Below are 15,607 nucleotides of genomic sequence, written 5' to 3'. Positions count from 1 at the left end.
TTGCCAGAGCTGGGATGCCTCTGTAAGATTTGTGCCTCTGCCTGCCTTGGACATCACATGTGAAGAGTTGTACATAGCACTATATGCTTACATTTTGTAGATCTAGTGCATCTATTATAGTCAATCTAACAAGAATGTATAACATGCTGCTTTAATGAACTACACTATCTGTGAATCTGTGCTCATGAAAGCTCTCACAGAATGTGACCAGACTTAAAGTGCCACATTGGCTGCAGTCAGAGAGTAAGCTGACTGCACCTACACCCTCTTGGATCTCTAGCAGGGAAACAAGGGATTGATCTGCTGACAAATTTTTATACTCTAAATGCAACATCATCTCCTCATTTTTCCAACAAAAGCTATTGGCCAACTAAGTTAAGAGATAACATCAGAAAGACACTGGAACTTTGTATCAATTAATTGCAACAGCAAAAGCCTTTGTCAGTGATGACAAGCATGAAGGAAAAGGCATGTATGTTCTTTAGCGCAACATGTATCATTCAAAGCATTCTTGTCTAAAATTAACCAAATAAACTTTTCAATCTGAATCCAGAAGCAACATACACACATTATAAAATCTGAACTCCAAGTTGATACAAGTCACTGTCAGACACATTAATTTTAAGAGTGGAAAACATCAAGTGAAAGTGAAGGCAGTGATTAAATTGATCAAGGAAGTGAAACACCTTCTGGAAATCCCAAGGTAGAAAAATAATCATATATCTCTCTTTTTGAATGCAAAAGACCTGTGTTAGTTAGGAATTTGTTTTCTTCCCAGAAACAACTAAAGAAATTAGTTGCTTAGAGACTGCAATGTTGCTATCGTCAGAAAAGATACCTTTAGAAAATAGAGAAGAATAAAGAAAGTGAACTGTAAAAAAATAAATGACGATTAAAAAGCACATTGAAGTAAAGAGAATATACAACAAACACTCTCCTGATAAATAATTTGCAAGATTTAGACATTTTAGTTCAGGAAATGACTATGAGAACTATAACAGGGTTTTTATCAGAGATAATAAAGAAGGAAAAGAGTCTGAAAAAAGAGGAATAAAACAGAGATAAAACTGGGCTTATAACAGGAAATTTAGTTATTCTGGAAAGGGAAATTTTGTGATCTGGAAAGACTCGTACTGCTCATACCTGTTTTAGAAGTTAATTTTTGGTAGAAAATCAGCGCAGGATTTTCTACCAAAAATTAACTTCTAACAGGATAGGCTAAAGAATACCTTCAACCCCCCCACCCCACCAAAAATAAGAAGGACAAAAGATTAAAAAAACCTCCCCAAACCCCTATTAAAAAAAAAGATAAAATAATGTTGTATATCAGTATTACAGGGATTTAACAGCGAAAATGTTACTCCCAGGGCTTTGTGTGCAAAATTTTCTTTAACCAAATGTTGACTCATTTATAAAACAAAACCTAAAATTCATTCTTTCAACTTACCACAGATTCTTTTAGAACTAATTTGAATATTTGTACCAGGGAGAAAACTGATTTAACTTGATATGTTACAGTGAAGCTGCCTAAGACAGCACTGCATCAGTTCTGCCATAGTATAATTTTCAGTGAAGCAAATTCCATGCATTCAAGAAAAATCTTAGTGTTTATTTTCCTCCAGCTTCTGCTACTTTTCTGCATTTAAAATTCATGTAACTCTAATATTATTTTTAAAAAATCCCCACATATTTGAGGCAATATTAATTAAAAAAACCCTACATTAAAAATAACTGAAATGATACACTAATAAATTACTTATGTTTCTTGGGATAAGAGGTGAATTCTAGCAGTATCCTGCAGCCCCACAGTGCTAGAGTGAATATTCCTCCTCCCTTCCAGCCCCTGCTATGCTTCTCAAACAACAGCCTAGGGAAGCATCAAACTAATACTGGGAGTTAAAGCTTGGAGAAAGAGATTTGCCATTGAGACCTGTTCTTGTCACCACACCCTTCAACAACATGAAGCTGGTGGGAAGTGAGAGACTGACAGCCTACCATCTTTAAGAGTTTATGAAGTTGTGAAAAAAATATGCTTGGAAAAGCAAGGGAGGATTGGAAAGGCTGAGACGAGAGAGAACAGGAGAGCCTAGCAGACAGCAAAGGACTAAAATATAAGTGGACATTGACATCCTCCAGCTCCTTGGAGCAGAACACAAGTTAACTGGTTTCTAGGCATTAATGTGAAAACTGGGAGAAGGGTGCTACTAGCTCTTCTTCTGAGCATTCCCAGCTGTCCTGGGAGCCATCCTCTACAGCAGCAAGCTGGCGTTGGGGGCATGGGAACAAGGTACTCTCTCACAGCGTCTTCATCTGATTCCACAGCTGGTCCCACACTGGGGAAAGCTGCTACTGATTCAAGGGATGCCACCCTGCCTCTATGCTTATGATGCCTCAGGTTTCAGCTTTTATATTTTTTTTTGATTCTGTGCTGCTTTAGTGTGTAGTTCTGAGTTTCATATTAAGGATTAGTAAGCTCTCTTTACAGAGTAGGTAGACAAAACAATTCCCTCTCCACCTGGGGAGCAAGCACAAATGATCCAAATCTCAGGCCCAAGAGCATAAACAATTGCAGAATGAAGAGAGAAAAACAAGAAGGATGGGACTTTGTAACCTAAAGCTGTAATTGGACAATTAACTCTAATATGTAAATGGACCAGAACTTATATAAGTGAGAAACCACGTGACTGGTCATCCATTTTGGGATCATTTTTGTTCATCTTGGGTTTAGCCCTGTCTGGGTTCTTGTGCTGCCCAAGGTGTATCCATTGAGGCCTTTTAATAAATCCCTACTTTATTCTAACTCTGTCTAGCCTCTGGTCTAGGTCAGCCTTCACAAGGCATCACTTAGACATAATTTCACATATTTAAGGTACCTTTGAAGATAGCAAAAGCAGTACTAATATATCTGAAGAGATTAAAAGCTAAGGTTAAAAGAACATTACATACAATTTATCGAAATATAGTAAGAATTTATTACGAAATTATGACAGGATTCATAATGACAGAATATTTTCTTCAAGTCCTAGTTGCTACTGGTTTCAAAACCACAAACCCAACAACACTTGTAATAAGCTAAAAACTGTGGAAGAGCTAAGAAAAGAGGTCAAATGAGTTGAATTAAAAGAAGAGCAGAAATCCTGCTTCTTATTCCAAGATGTGACAATGATTTATTCCCTTACTATGGACCTTACAGATGTAGTCAAGTCCTTGCTCTTAATCTGAGAGAGAAAAGGTTTCTGAAAACTAGCAATGGACAATTCTCCCAGTACAGAAAGAGTAGGAAGCAGCAATTAGGACACATTTTGGTTTGGTAACACTGTAGCGATCGAGTGGTTTATTTAGATTCACTGCAGTCCTCTGTTTTAAATAAAGAGACCTGTAAAATTTATTTAGCTTCTTTGATCCGCTGTGTTTAATGAACACAGCTCTACATTCAAACCTTAATCTTTCTGAGACTGAGCAACAGATTGTTTTTCCCTCCTGTTATTACCTACCTTCCATGGATTCTGAGGTACCTTAGGCAATATTAGGGTTATAGTACTTAATTACTATTGAATTTAATACTTAATACAGTACAACTTAGTCATACACCTCTCAAATAAAGCGATGGAAGCAAAGACTTAATACAATTCAGTTTGGTTTGGGTTTGGTTACTTTTTTCATAAGATGGGAAAGGGTTTTTGAGTAATTCTATGAAAAAGCTGAATGCTGGTACTGAGATCAGTTTTTGGCTGGTGTGTTAAACTGAATCAGACCATGAAGGAGCCAGACCATAGTTTTTCCCCATTCCTTACAATTCTTCTTAACCTTTTCAGACTGGTGCATATTTAGAAATAAAATCTAGGCAGATGGATAGGACAATATGATAGAAATGCCAGGCATAAAGCAAGTGGACAGGACAGTAAAAGAGCAAGTATCAGTGAGTAAGCAGACTCAAAGAGCAGCAAGGGGACACTATATTCAAGGATCAGGTGAAAAGGCATGAGGAAAACGCCAAACATTCAGCAAGTTGCTAAAGCAGTACCAAACATTCAGCAGGTGTCAAGCAGCAGAAGAGCAATTCCACAAAGTCAGCAGATGCACTCAGCAGGGAGGCAATGCCAGGCACTTGGAGCAGGAGACAGGGCAGCAGGAGGCCAATGCCCCTGTACAATCCGACTGAAAGGACAGTAAGGAGGCGACACGTGCCGGTCAACAGATGGACAGGGCAGTAGGTAGTCACTGTCAAGCAATTAGCTGCTCAAGAGGCAATGCTAGACAGTCAGGCAAAGGGCCAAGATTTCTGCAGGACAATGCCACACAGCCAGCAGGTAGAGAGAATATAAGACAGCAGTGAATGCCAGGCAGTCCCCAAACAAGGCAGAAAAAGACCAAAGCCCACCAACAATCAGATGCAACTGTTGGCAAGAACAAAACATAAACCTGCCAAATGACTGACAGGACAGTAGGGTGGCAGTGCTTTTTCAGCAACTCAGGATACCATGAGTGAAACAGTCCCAAGAGTCTAGATGCTCACCCTTTGGTAATATCATTGATCAGAGTGAACCATGAAAATCCACAGGAGAATAGCACACAAATGGAAACAGCAAATGAGTCTGACCCTAGCACTTGGGGAGGCCTTCCTATAAAACAAAAATATGAGGATCCACAAGAAAATCAAACAAATGGGAAAAAATGTGTCTAAAAACTGTTTCTGATGATGATTAAAAAAGCAAAAAAATACTAGCAAAGAATTAGTTTGGAAATGATTGGGTGGGATTGAAGATGTTGCTTACCCCTCTCTGGAGCCCACATAATGGGAATGTTGGGAATTTCTGCAGCAGAAAAACAGAAGAGAAAAGGGATTTCTGACTCCCAGTTCAAGGAAAGCATGTCAGTTTAGGACTGGGTAATCTCTTTGGGCAAAAAATAAGAATTCATCTGAATCTTTGCCCATCCCCAGATACATGCCTTTATGGAGGTTTGTGAAAAATTTAAGAAGCCCACATCACTTTCATCTCATGACCTCCCCACCCTTGTTCCCCAAAACCACACTTACCTCTAGCACCTCTAGTATAAGAGGGGAAAGGGGTTGGTCTTGTGAGCTCATTCCCACATCCACTGCAAAATGGCTTGTGAAGTTGCACAGGAGTACCCATGAGCCACTGCTGGCCATTTGTGAGATAAAAGGAAGTCATCATTAACTGTTACTCATTATTAGTGCAGGTTGGTGTTTGAATTTGGCTTGGACACACCCACACTCTAATGTGTCTCTAATTAGTCTTATGAATCTTGTGGGGCAACCCTCTTCTAAGTATCAAACTTATCAGCACCTATTTGTTACCTTGAATAGTCTCTTGTGTTTAACTTAAGCATTTTGCTATTTAACATGGCTGTTTTTTTAAACAAATTAAACTGTTTCAGAAATCTTAGCTGCTGCTTTATTTCAAATACATGCAATGAACTCTGAAATGTAAGAACTGAGAAAATCCCAGCACTAATCAAGTTCAGTAACTTAACTCACCTCTCATTTAAATAATGAGACTTTTTATTCAGTATTCTACCTAGAAACTAGAAGAATCAACCAAGAATCAAACTTCACTATTTCTGTCTACTTAGAAGTCCACATTTTGTGTGCATTTATCTGGCTGCACATTAACTTTTTATTGCCAGCACTGAAAACCTGCACTTCACTTTGACAAGGCAGTAATATGAAACAAGAAGCCAACTATTCCCTCTTCAAACTGTGGAGGACCTTAGATAATATAAAGGAATCCATGAGCTTTTTTGTGCCATTGCTGAATCAGGATTTGGAAAGGTTGCAGAGAGAATCTGTATGAACTTGCCATGCACTCATATGCAACAAAGTTTTTAAAGAATACAGTAGTGATAGGCTAAGCTGATGGAACTTTATTTATACTGATCTCTGGGTATCAACCACTCACTCTTCTCCTAGCAGAGCAAGGCACAAGAATAACAGAGGTTAATAGAACTTCAAATTTAGAAATTTGGATCATAGAATAGGAATTTTTTCCATACCCAAACTTTCCCATATTGAACACTACTATTTGGACTTAGAACAAAATGACAAATAATTTAGGCAGAGAAGACCAAGAGACTTCCATCATATGATTAGTAATGGCATAAACCAGCCAGGAACTGCAAATACTGCCTGAACCAGAGATACCAGACTACAAGGTAAGGGCACATATTGGCAGTTTTATAAAATCCTGTGATTTTGAGGCCAGCAGGAACTACAATTAGCTGCATCATATCAAGAACAAAATTGCTATCACCTTCTCTCTGAAGGGAGATCTTTCAAGCTTAATGAAAATGAACTATGACAAACTGATCTCAGTGTACCATTAGAAAATGCTTATTTGTGGAGGAAAACATGGACTTTAAAAATCCAGTGACAGTTTAAATGTCAACAATAAATAACAGTAGGTTGTGCACCTCACTATTTAGGTATTCTGATGAAAGAGTAACTAGGAAAAGAATACATGCATGAAGGGACAAGAAACTAAAATATAGTCCAAATAAAAGTTAGAAAGTAATTATTTTCTTGTCCATAACTGATAAGACTTTCATGCCTAAGCGTGACAATAGTCATTTTGGTTTTCTATTTTGGTACTTATACTGAGTCAACATTTTGCTAAAGCTTCACTGCTCCATGTGGTAGCAATTAGCAAAAGCAGGAGAAGAACTAGTTATAATCCTAAGAATAACTCCTGAAGGCAGCTGCTTTCCAAGACTCTTCTAGTTTCTTTCCACTTAGTGGTTGGAAAAGCTCCTACACAGCAGGGAAGCAGTAAATGAGAAATTCTCTATTCTTTAATAAGTATTAGTTTTAATGATCAACTATTTTAATAATGAGTCATTTTTCTATTCTGGTGTGCTAATGTCAAAAGGACTAACTCGCTCAATTTTTCATACATCTTAAATCCAAACTAGTATTTGCCATCTAGTTATTATGTCTTTAAGCTGCCTTCACAGGGAAGTCTTCCTAACATGTCCACATTATTTTTTTGTTAATTTTCCCTGTATTTAGCTTTAACTAAACTCTTTGTAATAGACCATGATCAGAAAAAAAATCACACATTGAGGACAAAAATTTCAGGCCTGACACTATTTTCAGGATTATTTTGCTTGAACTTGATGTTTAATTTTGTTCAGTTTCCTATTATCTTCTCCAAAGTCATGTTTTAATGGAAACTATTTTTAAAAATGCCTAAGAGGAAAAAAAATTCCAAAAGTTCCAATTTGAAAATTTCATTATGTAGAAGTCCTATGGCAGGCCTATTTTTCTTCCCCAGTTACAGAAAGGACTGCAAGATACATTCACTGTTGTGGCTACACTGCTAATAAGAGACAAGCCAGTTTATTTAAACTAATAGAGAAATGTCCACATGAGCTGTGGTTCTACAGTGAAAACACAGCTAAAAGGCAACAGTAAAACCAAGAGGAGGAAAACTCTTCTCTTTACCCCATTCAAAAACCACACCATAATAATATTGTTCATCTGGGTGTACTTTTGGAAGTACTGGGTTCGCTCATGCAGGAACCATTTGCCCACCTCAGGACATGCCAGCCTTCTTCCAACTGCCATTCCTAAATTACCTTGGAAAAAACCCTTTAATTTCAAAATTAAAAAAAAAAAAATTGAGATTTCCAGGTTCATTACGGTGGCTTTGTTTCTCATTTTATGAAACATTCAAATTCCTTACTGCTGTTTTACTGGTCTTTTCACCAGAGCTTGCAAATATTTCCTATATGTTTGAAAGTCAAAAAACACAGCCTCTATTTGCTATTCAAAAGTATTAAGGACACCTTAAAAAAAGCAAATAAAAGCTGATCCTCAAATAAGCAAAAATAACCAAAGGCTTAATGGAATTCTATTACCATTACCTTAATCATTTGACAGTCAGACAACTTTACACAGAAGGTTAATACATGAGTTAAGTAATTAAAGAGATATTTGCCCCAGCATTTTCAGCCAATATTATCAGAGTTTCACATTTTCAAAAAAGAGACAAAAGCAATTAATGAATTCCTTTTGAATTCAGGAAATAAAATAATTTCATTATTAATTTCAGGATCCATTTGATCCAAACTATCTTCTCATCTAACATATACAGAACATAAGGCTGTAAGTGCAGGATGATTCATTTAACATCATCCATGATTTCTACAAGAAGTACAAGATAACTTGAGTTTTATAAGACATTTCTCCCACGAGCCAACTCTTTTGATTTGACAGAATTAAAATGAAAATGAAGAATACAGCTCTTTAGGGAATTTGCTTGTGCGATTAAACTCTTAAACCAACAAACCCTAACCCAAACACATAAAGCCTTTCATTATGAGGAATTTTTTACATTTTCCTGGCTCAAGCTTTCTATTATCAGCTATTTTTACAATTCCCTTTAGCAGGTAAAGAAGGCCTTTGGTACCTTACAAAGCCTTTAGTATTGTACACTATTTCTCAAAGAAAGTACAGGCAAAGCAAAGTTATTTATCAGTGTTCTTAATGATAAACCAAACAGACTGAGTTGTGTAACTCTCACAGAAAGCATCTCTCTTTTTACCTTCATATTTCTACCATCATATTTTTTTTACCTTTTTCTATATCCACGGTGGCAGTTGAAACTTTTTTAAAGGAATGTTAATAAAAATATGCAGCTTTGCATTTTAGACACATCAATCCCATATACAGACAAGTATTATAGTTTTTTTTGATGGTCTTATTTTTTTGATGACCTCTGATAGTTGAGTAATGGACCTGAAATGGGATCTGCCTTTCTTGCCCCTCACATTTCTCCCTAAAGGAGTCTGAGTAGCTTGCAGGTGTTTCCATGCAGTGACTGCAGTTGATGATAGCACAGCCAAGCCCTTCAGTGATGAGGGTGTGCTACCAAGTTTCCCTGAGAAACTCAAAGAAGGGAAGGGGGAGAAGAGGAGAGAGAAGAGAGAGGAGAGAGAGGAGAGAGTAGAGGAGAAGGGCACTCTTCAGCCCTTTAAGTCAGCTAAATCAGAGTGGAATTTCTCAAGACACAGGTACTTCTGTAAACTGACAGTGTGCTGTGTGGTGCAAATAATTTGTATACTGCTGCTTCTCAAAGAAACTGGTAATAGATGTTTAGTGAAAACTGTTCTGCGACTAAACATATAAATTCTGCTATAATAACATGCCTTCCAGGAAAGATTAAAAGTCTAAACATATACTTTTAAATTGAAGCATTATGGCACATAAATATATTTGAATTTTATAACACCAAATACTGCATATCAAATAATAAATTTTATTGAAAAATAAAAGCAGACTAGATAAAGACCTAATCATATAAGCTAGGAACTGCTTGGAGGACGAAGAAAAAGGGAATGGTACTTTACAGAGTTGCTGATAAACTTCCAAAAGAGTAGCAGAGAATTTGGAAGGGTCTGTCACAGAGCAATCCGCTCCATTTAAGCACCTTTGTTTGACAAGATGCACATAGCAAGGTTTTGTAATGCCCACCCCTCTGGGAGCAAGCTGGGCTGGAAACAATTTCCTAAGAACTATGAAGGCCTCAAAAGGTCAGATGTCATCCATACACAGCACATGTTGTTATACAATCGCTCACCACAGAAATCAAACTTAACTCAGAGTAAGACCTCTATTAAGAGATATGAAAAGCTACAGTTTTAAAAGAGACTACAGAAATATTTTCTTAAAATAGCTATTAAATTGGAGGGTACCTGGAATATTGAAGGGTGAAAAACTGAAACATTAGCCTGGGTTATTAGAGGTTGTACAATTTCATATTATTCCTACCATAAAATTACTTATGTCCCATGTGAGATGAAGGCTTCATTCCTCCACACTATGGAGCCATCCTGAAGTGACAGTTTGTAAAACAGAAATTATTTTCTTTTGGTCCAGTGCCAGTAATAAAATATTGCTGAGGAAGAACAGAAGTAGTCCTATATCCACAATAAACAATACTAGAAATGCTGCTGCTCTGGAAAGGCAGTATTTGAACCAGGGAGAACAAAAACCTCCTACATATTATTTCTAGTGTAAGTTGCTGCCTATTGAACGGAGATTGTTATTTGAAAAGTTTAAGTCTCAGTGCATTTGGGTTGCTTAGATGGAATGTGTTGCTGTGAGAGTATGGGTACAACATGACTATCCCATTGTGTCATAAGCATCTCATTTCATTAACAAAGTTAAAGTGGAAGAAAATAAACAGAAAAAAAACCACATAAAACCTGAAAATAATAGAGTTCAAGAGGGCTTCCAACATTTCTTGAGTCAGAGAAATGCAAGAATATAGATATTAAAATAATCTGCAGAAGTAAAATGTAATTTGAAGAAAAAAATCCATGAGAGATACCTTAGAGAATGGGGAAGAGTCAAATGATAGAAAATTTGCATTTGGCAATAATTTTAAAAATGCTGGTGCAAGTTTGAACTGAATATAAAAAGACATACTACAGAAGAATTGAGACTTTCTTCTATCCACACATGGCTTCTGTGTGGTATGTTTGGAGTATTTGTTCATCCTGAGCATGATTTTTCAGAAACATTGACAAATATAAGGGAATTCCAGACAACAATGATTTCTTTTCATGAGTTCTTACAGAACTCTGATGAAGGAATAAATAAGTATGCATATATTTTCAGACTAAATGAAAACAAGTATGTGTCTAAATAAATTTTAAACCAGTCCATAAATATTGAAGAATATAAACAGCAAGAACTGAAAGAAGATTCACAAATTTTCCAGAACACTCAAAATGACTGTAAGGAAACATCTGTCTGGTGTTATATGCTGGAAAACAGCTCTTCTGTGTTTTTTATAAAGTATTGTCTTAAAATCTTAGGGCTCAAAATTACCTGCAGTGTGGATGAACTACTTGTGAATACACATTGTGACACAGTTCAAGTATGTCTATCATCAGATGAGGACAATACATTGATTTCCACTGCTATTATCTAAGTACATAAAATCAGTCTCATAGATGGGCAAACAAGACTTGCACAGAACAAAGGATAAGAAAACAGCTAGAAGACTGTTAGCAGACAGACAAGTGAATTTTCTGAATGTACAATTTCACAAAAGAATAAATGTAAAAATACAGAAGACAGAAAACTGAGCAGAGCACCCACGTACATGAGATTTTTTCTTTCCCTTTGTACTGAGCAACAGCAACAGAGAAAATACATTAATATTGCAGAAGGGTTCCTAGTGATTGATAAAAATGCTGCAACATTACTTAATTTTTTTCACAAAAGTTAATGTATACTGTTATCAACATTCTGTAAGAACTACCACTGAAGTATTGTAGTTCCAAGAAATAAATGTTTGCATATGGAAATACAAAATGAAAGTTCCCTAAATAAACTGGGGCCGTACTTGGATCTCTGTCCAGTACAAACACTTTTAAAATCAACAAGCAGACTGCATGAGCAAACTCCAGCAGAGATTTAAGGACTATTCCCATAAATTATATGCAAAATTACCTTGTAAAAAAAAAGTGCAGCTACAAAATTAGGCTTACACTTCAGCTTTAGTACAAATGCAAACTACCACCAACTGCCATAACAGTTAAGAATTCCAGCATTCACTAGTAATGCCTATAACCACTTACTTTCAAATTCAGCCATCCATTGAGTGAATTTGGATTTTTAAATATCCACATGCATTTCATAATTTCTAGTAGTCAACAAAGTGAAGGATGTTCACACTGCTTAAGCAAACTGACCTTTGCCCCTCAAAACGTGAATCGTAGGAACTACTTCAAAAGCTCCTCTCCACACACCAACTAGACTGAGGCTATAAATTTATGGATCAGAGACAGGCAAGGAAAATCAGATATTGTGAATATTCCTGAAATCTTCTACTCCATTACAAGAAAAAATGTTACTACACATCACTGAAGCAACTGCCATAACCCGGAATGGTTCTGATACAGTGTTTAAAGGCAAAGTGAGTGGGGAAACTACCAATTTTTTGGGATGCTTAATTACATATTTCTGAGATAGCAAGAAGCCATTTTTAGCTACATTATGCTAGGCACTTAGTTTCATTTTTATCAATAATTACAAAAGTCAATTAACATTAAGTCTTTGGATTGCAATTATTCTTGGGAACTACCTTTATTGTGTATGTATAATTATATATCTATAGAAAAGAAACAGAGAAACCTGCTTTCTAATCCAAAGTACAGGGGAATTAAGGAGAAGCAGGACTGAAACATACCAGAACAAGTATAATTCAACAGACTACTGTCTCTATTCTAAGGAAAAATAGTAAAACATTTTCCAGTATCAAATTCAATTCTTAAAAGTTTTAAATTAACATCTTAAAGGTGACATCTCTATAGCACAATACCATGACCACATACTTTCATTGCCAGCTCAGTGATGAGAGCATGCTGAACCAACACCATACACACAAGGGGTGAAAACCAATTTCTACATCAATGCAAGTCTTCCTAAAGGCTTGTTATTGGACATTTCATGTTGACATAATGAATTTTCCATTTTGGGTTTTCTCATTGACCCAAAAGACATAAAATACGGGGACAAAACTTAGGCTTCTTAGTATGTTTTTGGTATGACTCATACTGGCAAACTGATTTTCTTCCCTTAAAATCATTTGTTTGACTGAATGATGTAATAAATCCTATCATAGGAAAAATGCTTGTCATCACCACTTTGTAATAAACCTGGGATTCTACATTTCCACTGTGATTAAAGTTAATCCAACTTAACTAAGTGAAAAACAACACAGTTTTTCTTCAGTACAAGTTATTAGGGATTTTTATATCAATGTGTTTTTATTATACAGAGACAGTAAGTACTCAGCTAACTATCAGAATGGCTTACTCATCAAAACTGATGAAAAAAATCATCCCTGCGTTAATTAGTATGAGTAACAGCAATGCAGAGTAAAGAAAATACTAGGTGTTTGTGCATAGAGTTCTCATTTGTTTATTTTTTGTCCCAAATGCTGCTTGAGAATCTGCAGCTAATTTTTTGCACTGGCTACAATGCTTTGTCTGGCACTGCTGCCTAGGCTTGATCCTGCACAAAGGAAAACTGAAGCAGAAATTCATCCCTCCTTCTACACAGTCCTGGTTACACAACCTTTGAAAGTATTATGTTAGTTTGCAAGCAAGAGACAAATTTAACCAACTCACTTTTCACTTGTGGTGGCTTTAGCAAAGGGAATAAGCTGCAAACTCAGTTTCACTATGTACCACACTGCGTTCATCTTAACATTGTTCCCATTTCCTGATAACACAGACTGTCGCCCCAGGTTTTAGTTACTCAAGGTTTCTATTTCCATCAGAAGTAATGAACAGGAGCATTTTGTTTACATATTTCTCTAGTTACACAAACGTTATACAATAAATTAAAAAATGTTTTTTTGATTCCTAACGGAAAAAAATTTTTGAACTTCAGGCATGTGACAAAACACATTTGTAAGTAATAAGCATTGTAGATATGCTATAAAGAACTCAAACCAACTGGAGAGTCTAAGAAATTGAAAACATACATGAGTACTTAAGAGAAATCTAGGTATGTTTAATTGTGCAAATAAACACAACTCACTCAATCTTAGTTCTGCCTTTCAGTGAATGTAATCACACCAATTGAAAGATGTGATTTTACAAGTTCATGTTAATTTGGAATCATAAATAACAAAATACTTCAAGAACAATCACACAGTCATTTCACATGACAACTTATGGCCATGAGGTCATTAGGTTAAGCTTCTTATTTTCCCCCCTTACTTTAGCTTCATGTAAGTGTAATGTAGGCAAATTTCATGAGCAACATTTACTGGTGCAGATTACCTCCACCTCTGTGCCTGTTCAGATTTTTCTGACAAGCAGATCCATCTCTCTTATCCCACTCTTCCTTGCACAAGACACAACAAAAGCCACACAAAGTTTTGCTTAGCAGTGTTGTACTGCAGTGCTAAGGAAAATGATGCCACAAAGCCATTAGAATTTTGTTTTGTGAGGGGACTGGGAAACCATTATACTGTATCACAATTTAGTTTGAAAATTGTTTTGGGTCAGAACCCAAGGTCAGAGTAATTCTCTTGCGCTATATTTTCTATTACTTTTTTCTGATTCCAAGTTGTGTAGCACTTGACCCATCCACAGATACTGCAAAGTAAAGCTACAGAGAAAATAAAAAAAAGAAAATAAAATCACCCTCCCCTCCTCCAGACTCATGCATTTTTGCACCAAAGGGCATATTTTCTATTCCAGGACTATCTCACCTCTGGAGTGACATCTCGCGGTGCAAACCCTGTTCCTCCCGTTGTTAAAATCAAATTAAGTTCCTTCTCATCACACCAATCTATCAGCGTCTCCTGAAAGAGAACATGAATCCAGTCAGATCCAGCAAGAAATGGTTATATCAGATAATATCTGAACACTTGAAATGTCTTAAAACAGAGACACACACAATATGGGGGGTCATAAACCACTCAAGGTTTTTTATACAAAGATTTTAAACGACTATTTATAACCAAGACAAGACAGAATAATGCAAGTATCTACATAATATTATTTTGCAAATGGAAACTGAAATTCAGTTCTCTATCTCTTGATCTGAATTGGAAAACAAGAATTCACAGTTATTAATTTCTACCATTGTTTATTTTAATATATAAATATAATATTCTTTGATACACATTAATGGAGTATGTAAATTTAATTTGGATTACATAATTGATTCTTGTAACAGTAACTTTGGTTTCCATGCTGCACTTTTTGATAGCCTGAAAAAACCAAGAACCACATATCTGTAAGCCTAACTACCAAAAGATTCAATAATGCACTTGCTGCAGCAGGTGATGATCTACACACATCCCAAAGCTGGACTGAGAAATCTGTCATTTAAACTCAATGACTTACAATTCTGGAAAACTCATGATACTAGAGAAGTGTTTAATTTGATTTGATATATTCATTTCAAAAAATGACTTTTTAAACTAGTTTTCAAACTATGAAAAAAATTTGACATAAGCAGAAGACTTATTTAATCTCAATGTGATTATCTCACTTATCCTTCATACTTGACTGTGGGCCAGCATAGCAGGAGTATGTCTGCCTGGAGTGCAAAATTCACTGTGTTACCTTAAGTACACTCATTACACAATAAAGTATCATCTACACAGATCATATCAGTTATTGAGACAGCTATCCATATTCTAGCAAAGAAACAAAATTATTTGAAAATGTTAAGGGCAAATTTAAGTTTTGGAAGTATTATATTGGGAAGGAAGACATAGTTTTGGAGATTGTTGGCTTAAAGCTTATTATTTATCACAAAATTAGCTCTGAGAAATATACCGGCTTAAAAAGCTTAAAATAAAATGTCTGGAACAATTGAAAAAGTACAACCAATTTAGGTAATCCTCAGCTGTATTTTTGCAGGCCTAGTACTGCTATGCAACTCCCATTTAACAGAAGGATCATATACAGACACCTAAAAATTCGTGCTAGAATAAACCTATGTCTGACTGCAAGCCCCACTACACCAATACATCCAAGGATTACTTGAAGAAGCGGCAAAACCAAAGGTTCTGTCTTTATTTCTCCTTTCTTTACTCATTACTTC

General features: G+C 36.0%; 1 protein-coding gene across 1 annotated transcript in view; it reads right to left on the bottom strand.

Moving 5' to 3' along the window:
• GPHN (gephyrin) overlaps positions 1-15,607 on the bottom strand; it is a 195,926-nt gene that overhangs the window by 114,175 nt on the left and 66,144 nt on the right. Inside the window, exon 4 of the mRNA XM_031064763.1 lies at positions 14,262-14,354. Within this exon, the coding sequence (XP_030920623.1) occupies positions 14,262-14,354 (93 nt within the window). The remainder of the gene's footprint in view (positions 1-14,261; positions 14,355-15,607) is intronic.

This window comes from Geospiza fortis, unplaced genomic scaffold (genome assembly GCF_000277835.1).
Source record: "Geospiza fortis unplaced genomic scaffold, GeoFor_1.0 scaffold54, whole genome shotgun sequence".
Classification (NCBI taxonomy): Eukaryota; Metazoa; Chordata; class Aves; order Passeriformes; family Thraupidae; genus Geospiza; species Geospiza fortis.
Note: the sequence above shows the minus strand (reverse complement) of the source record. Positions and strands in the feature narration are given on the sequence as shown.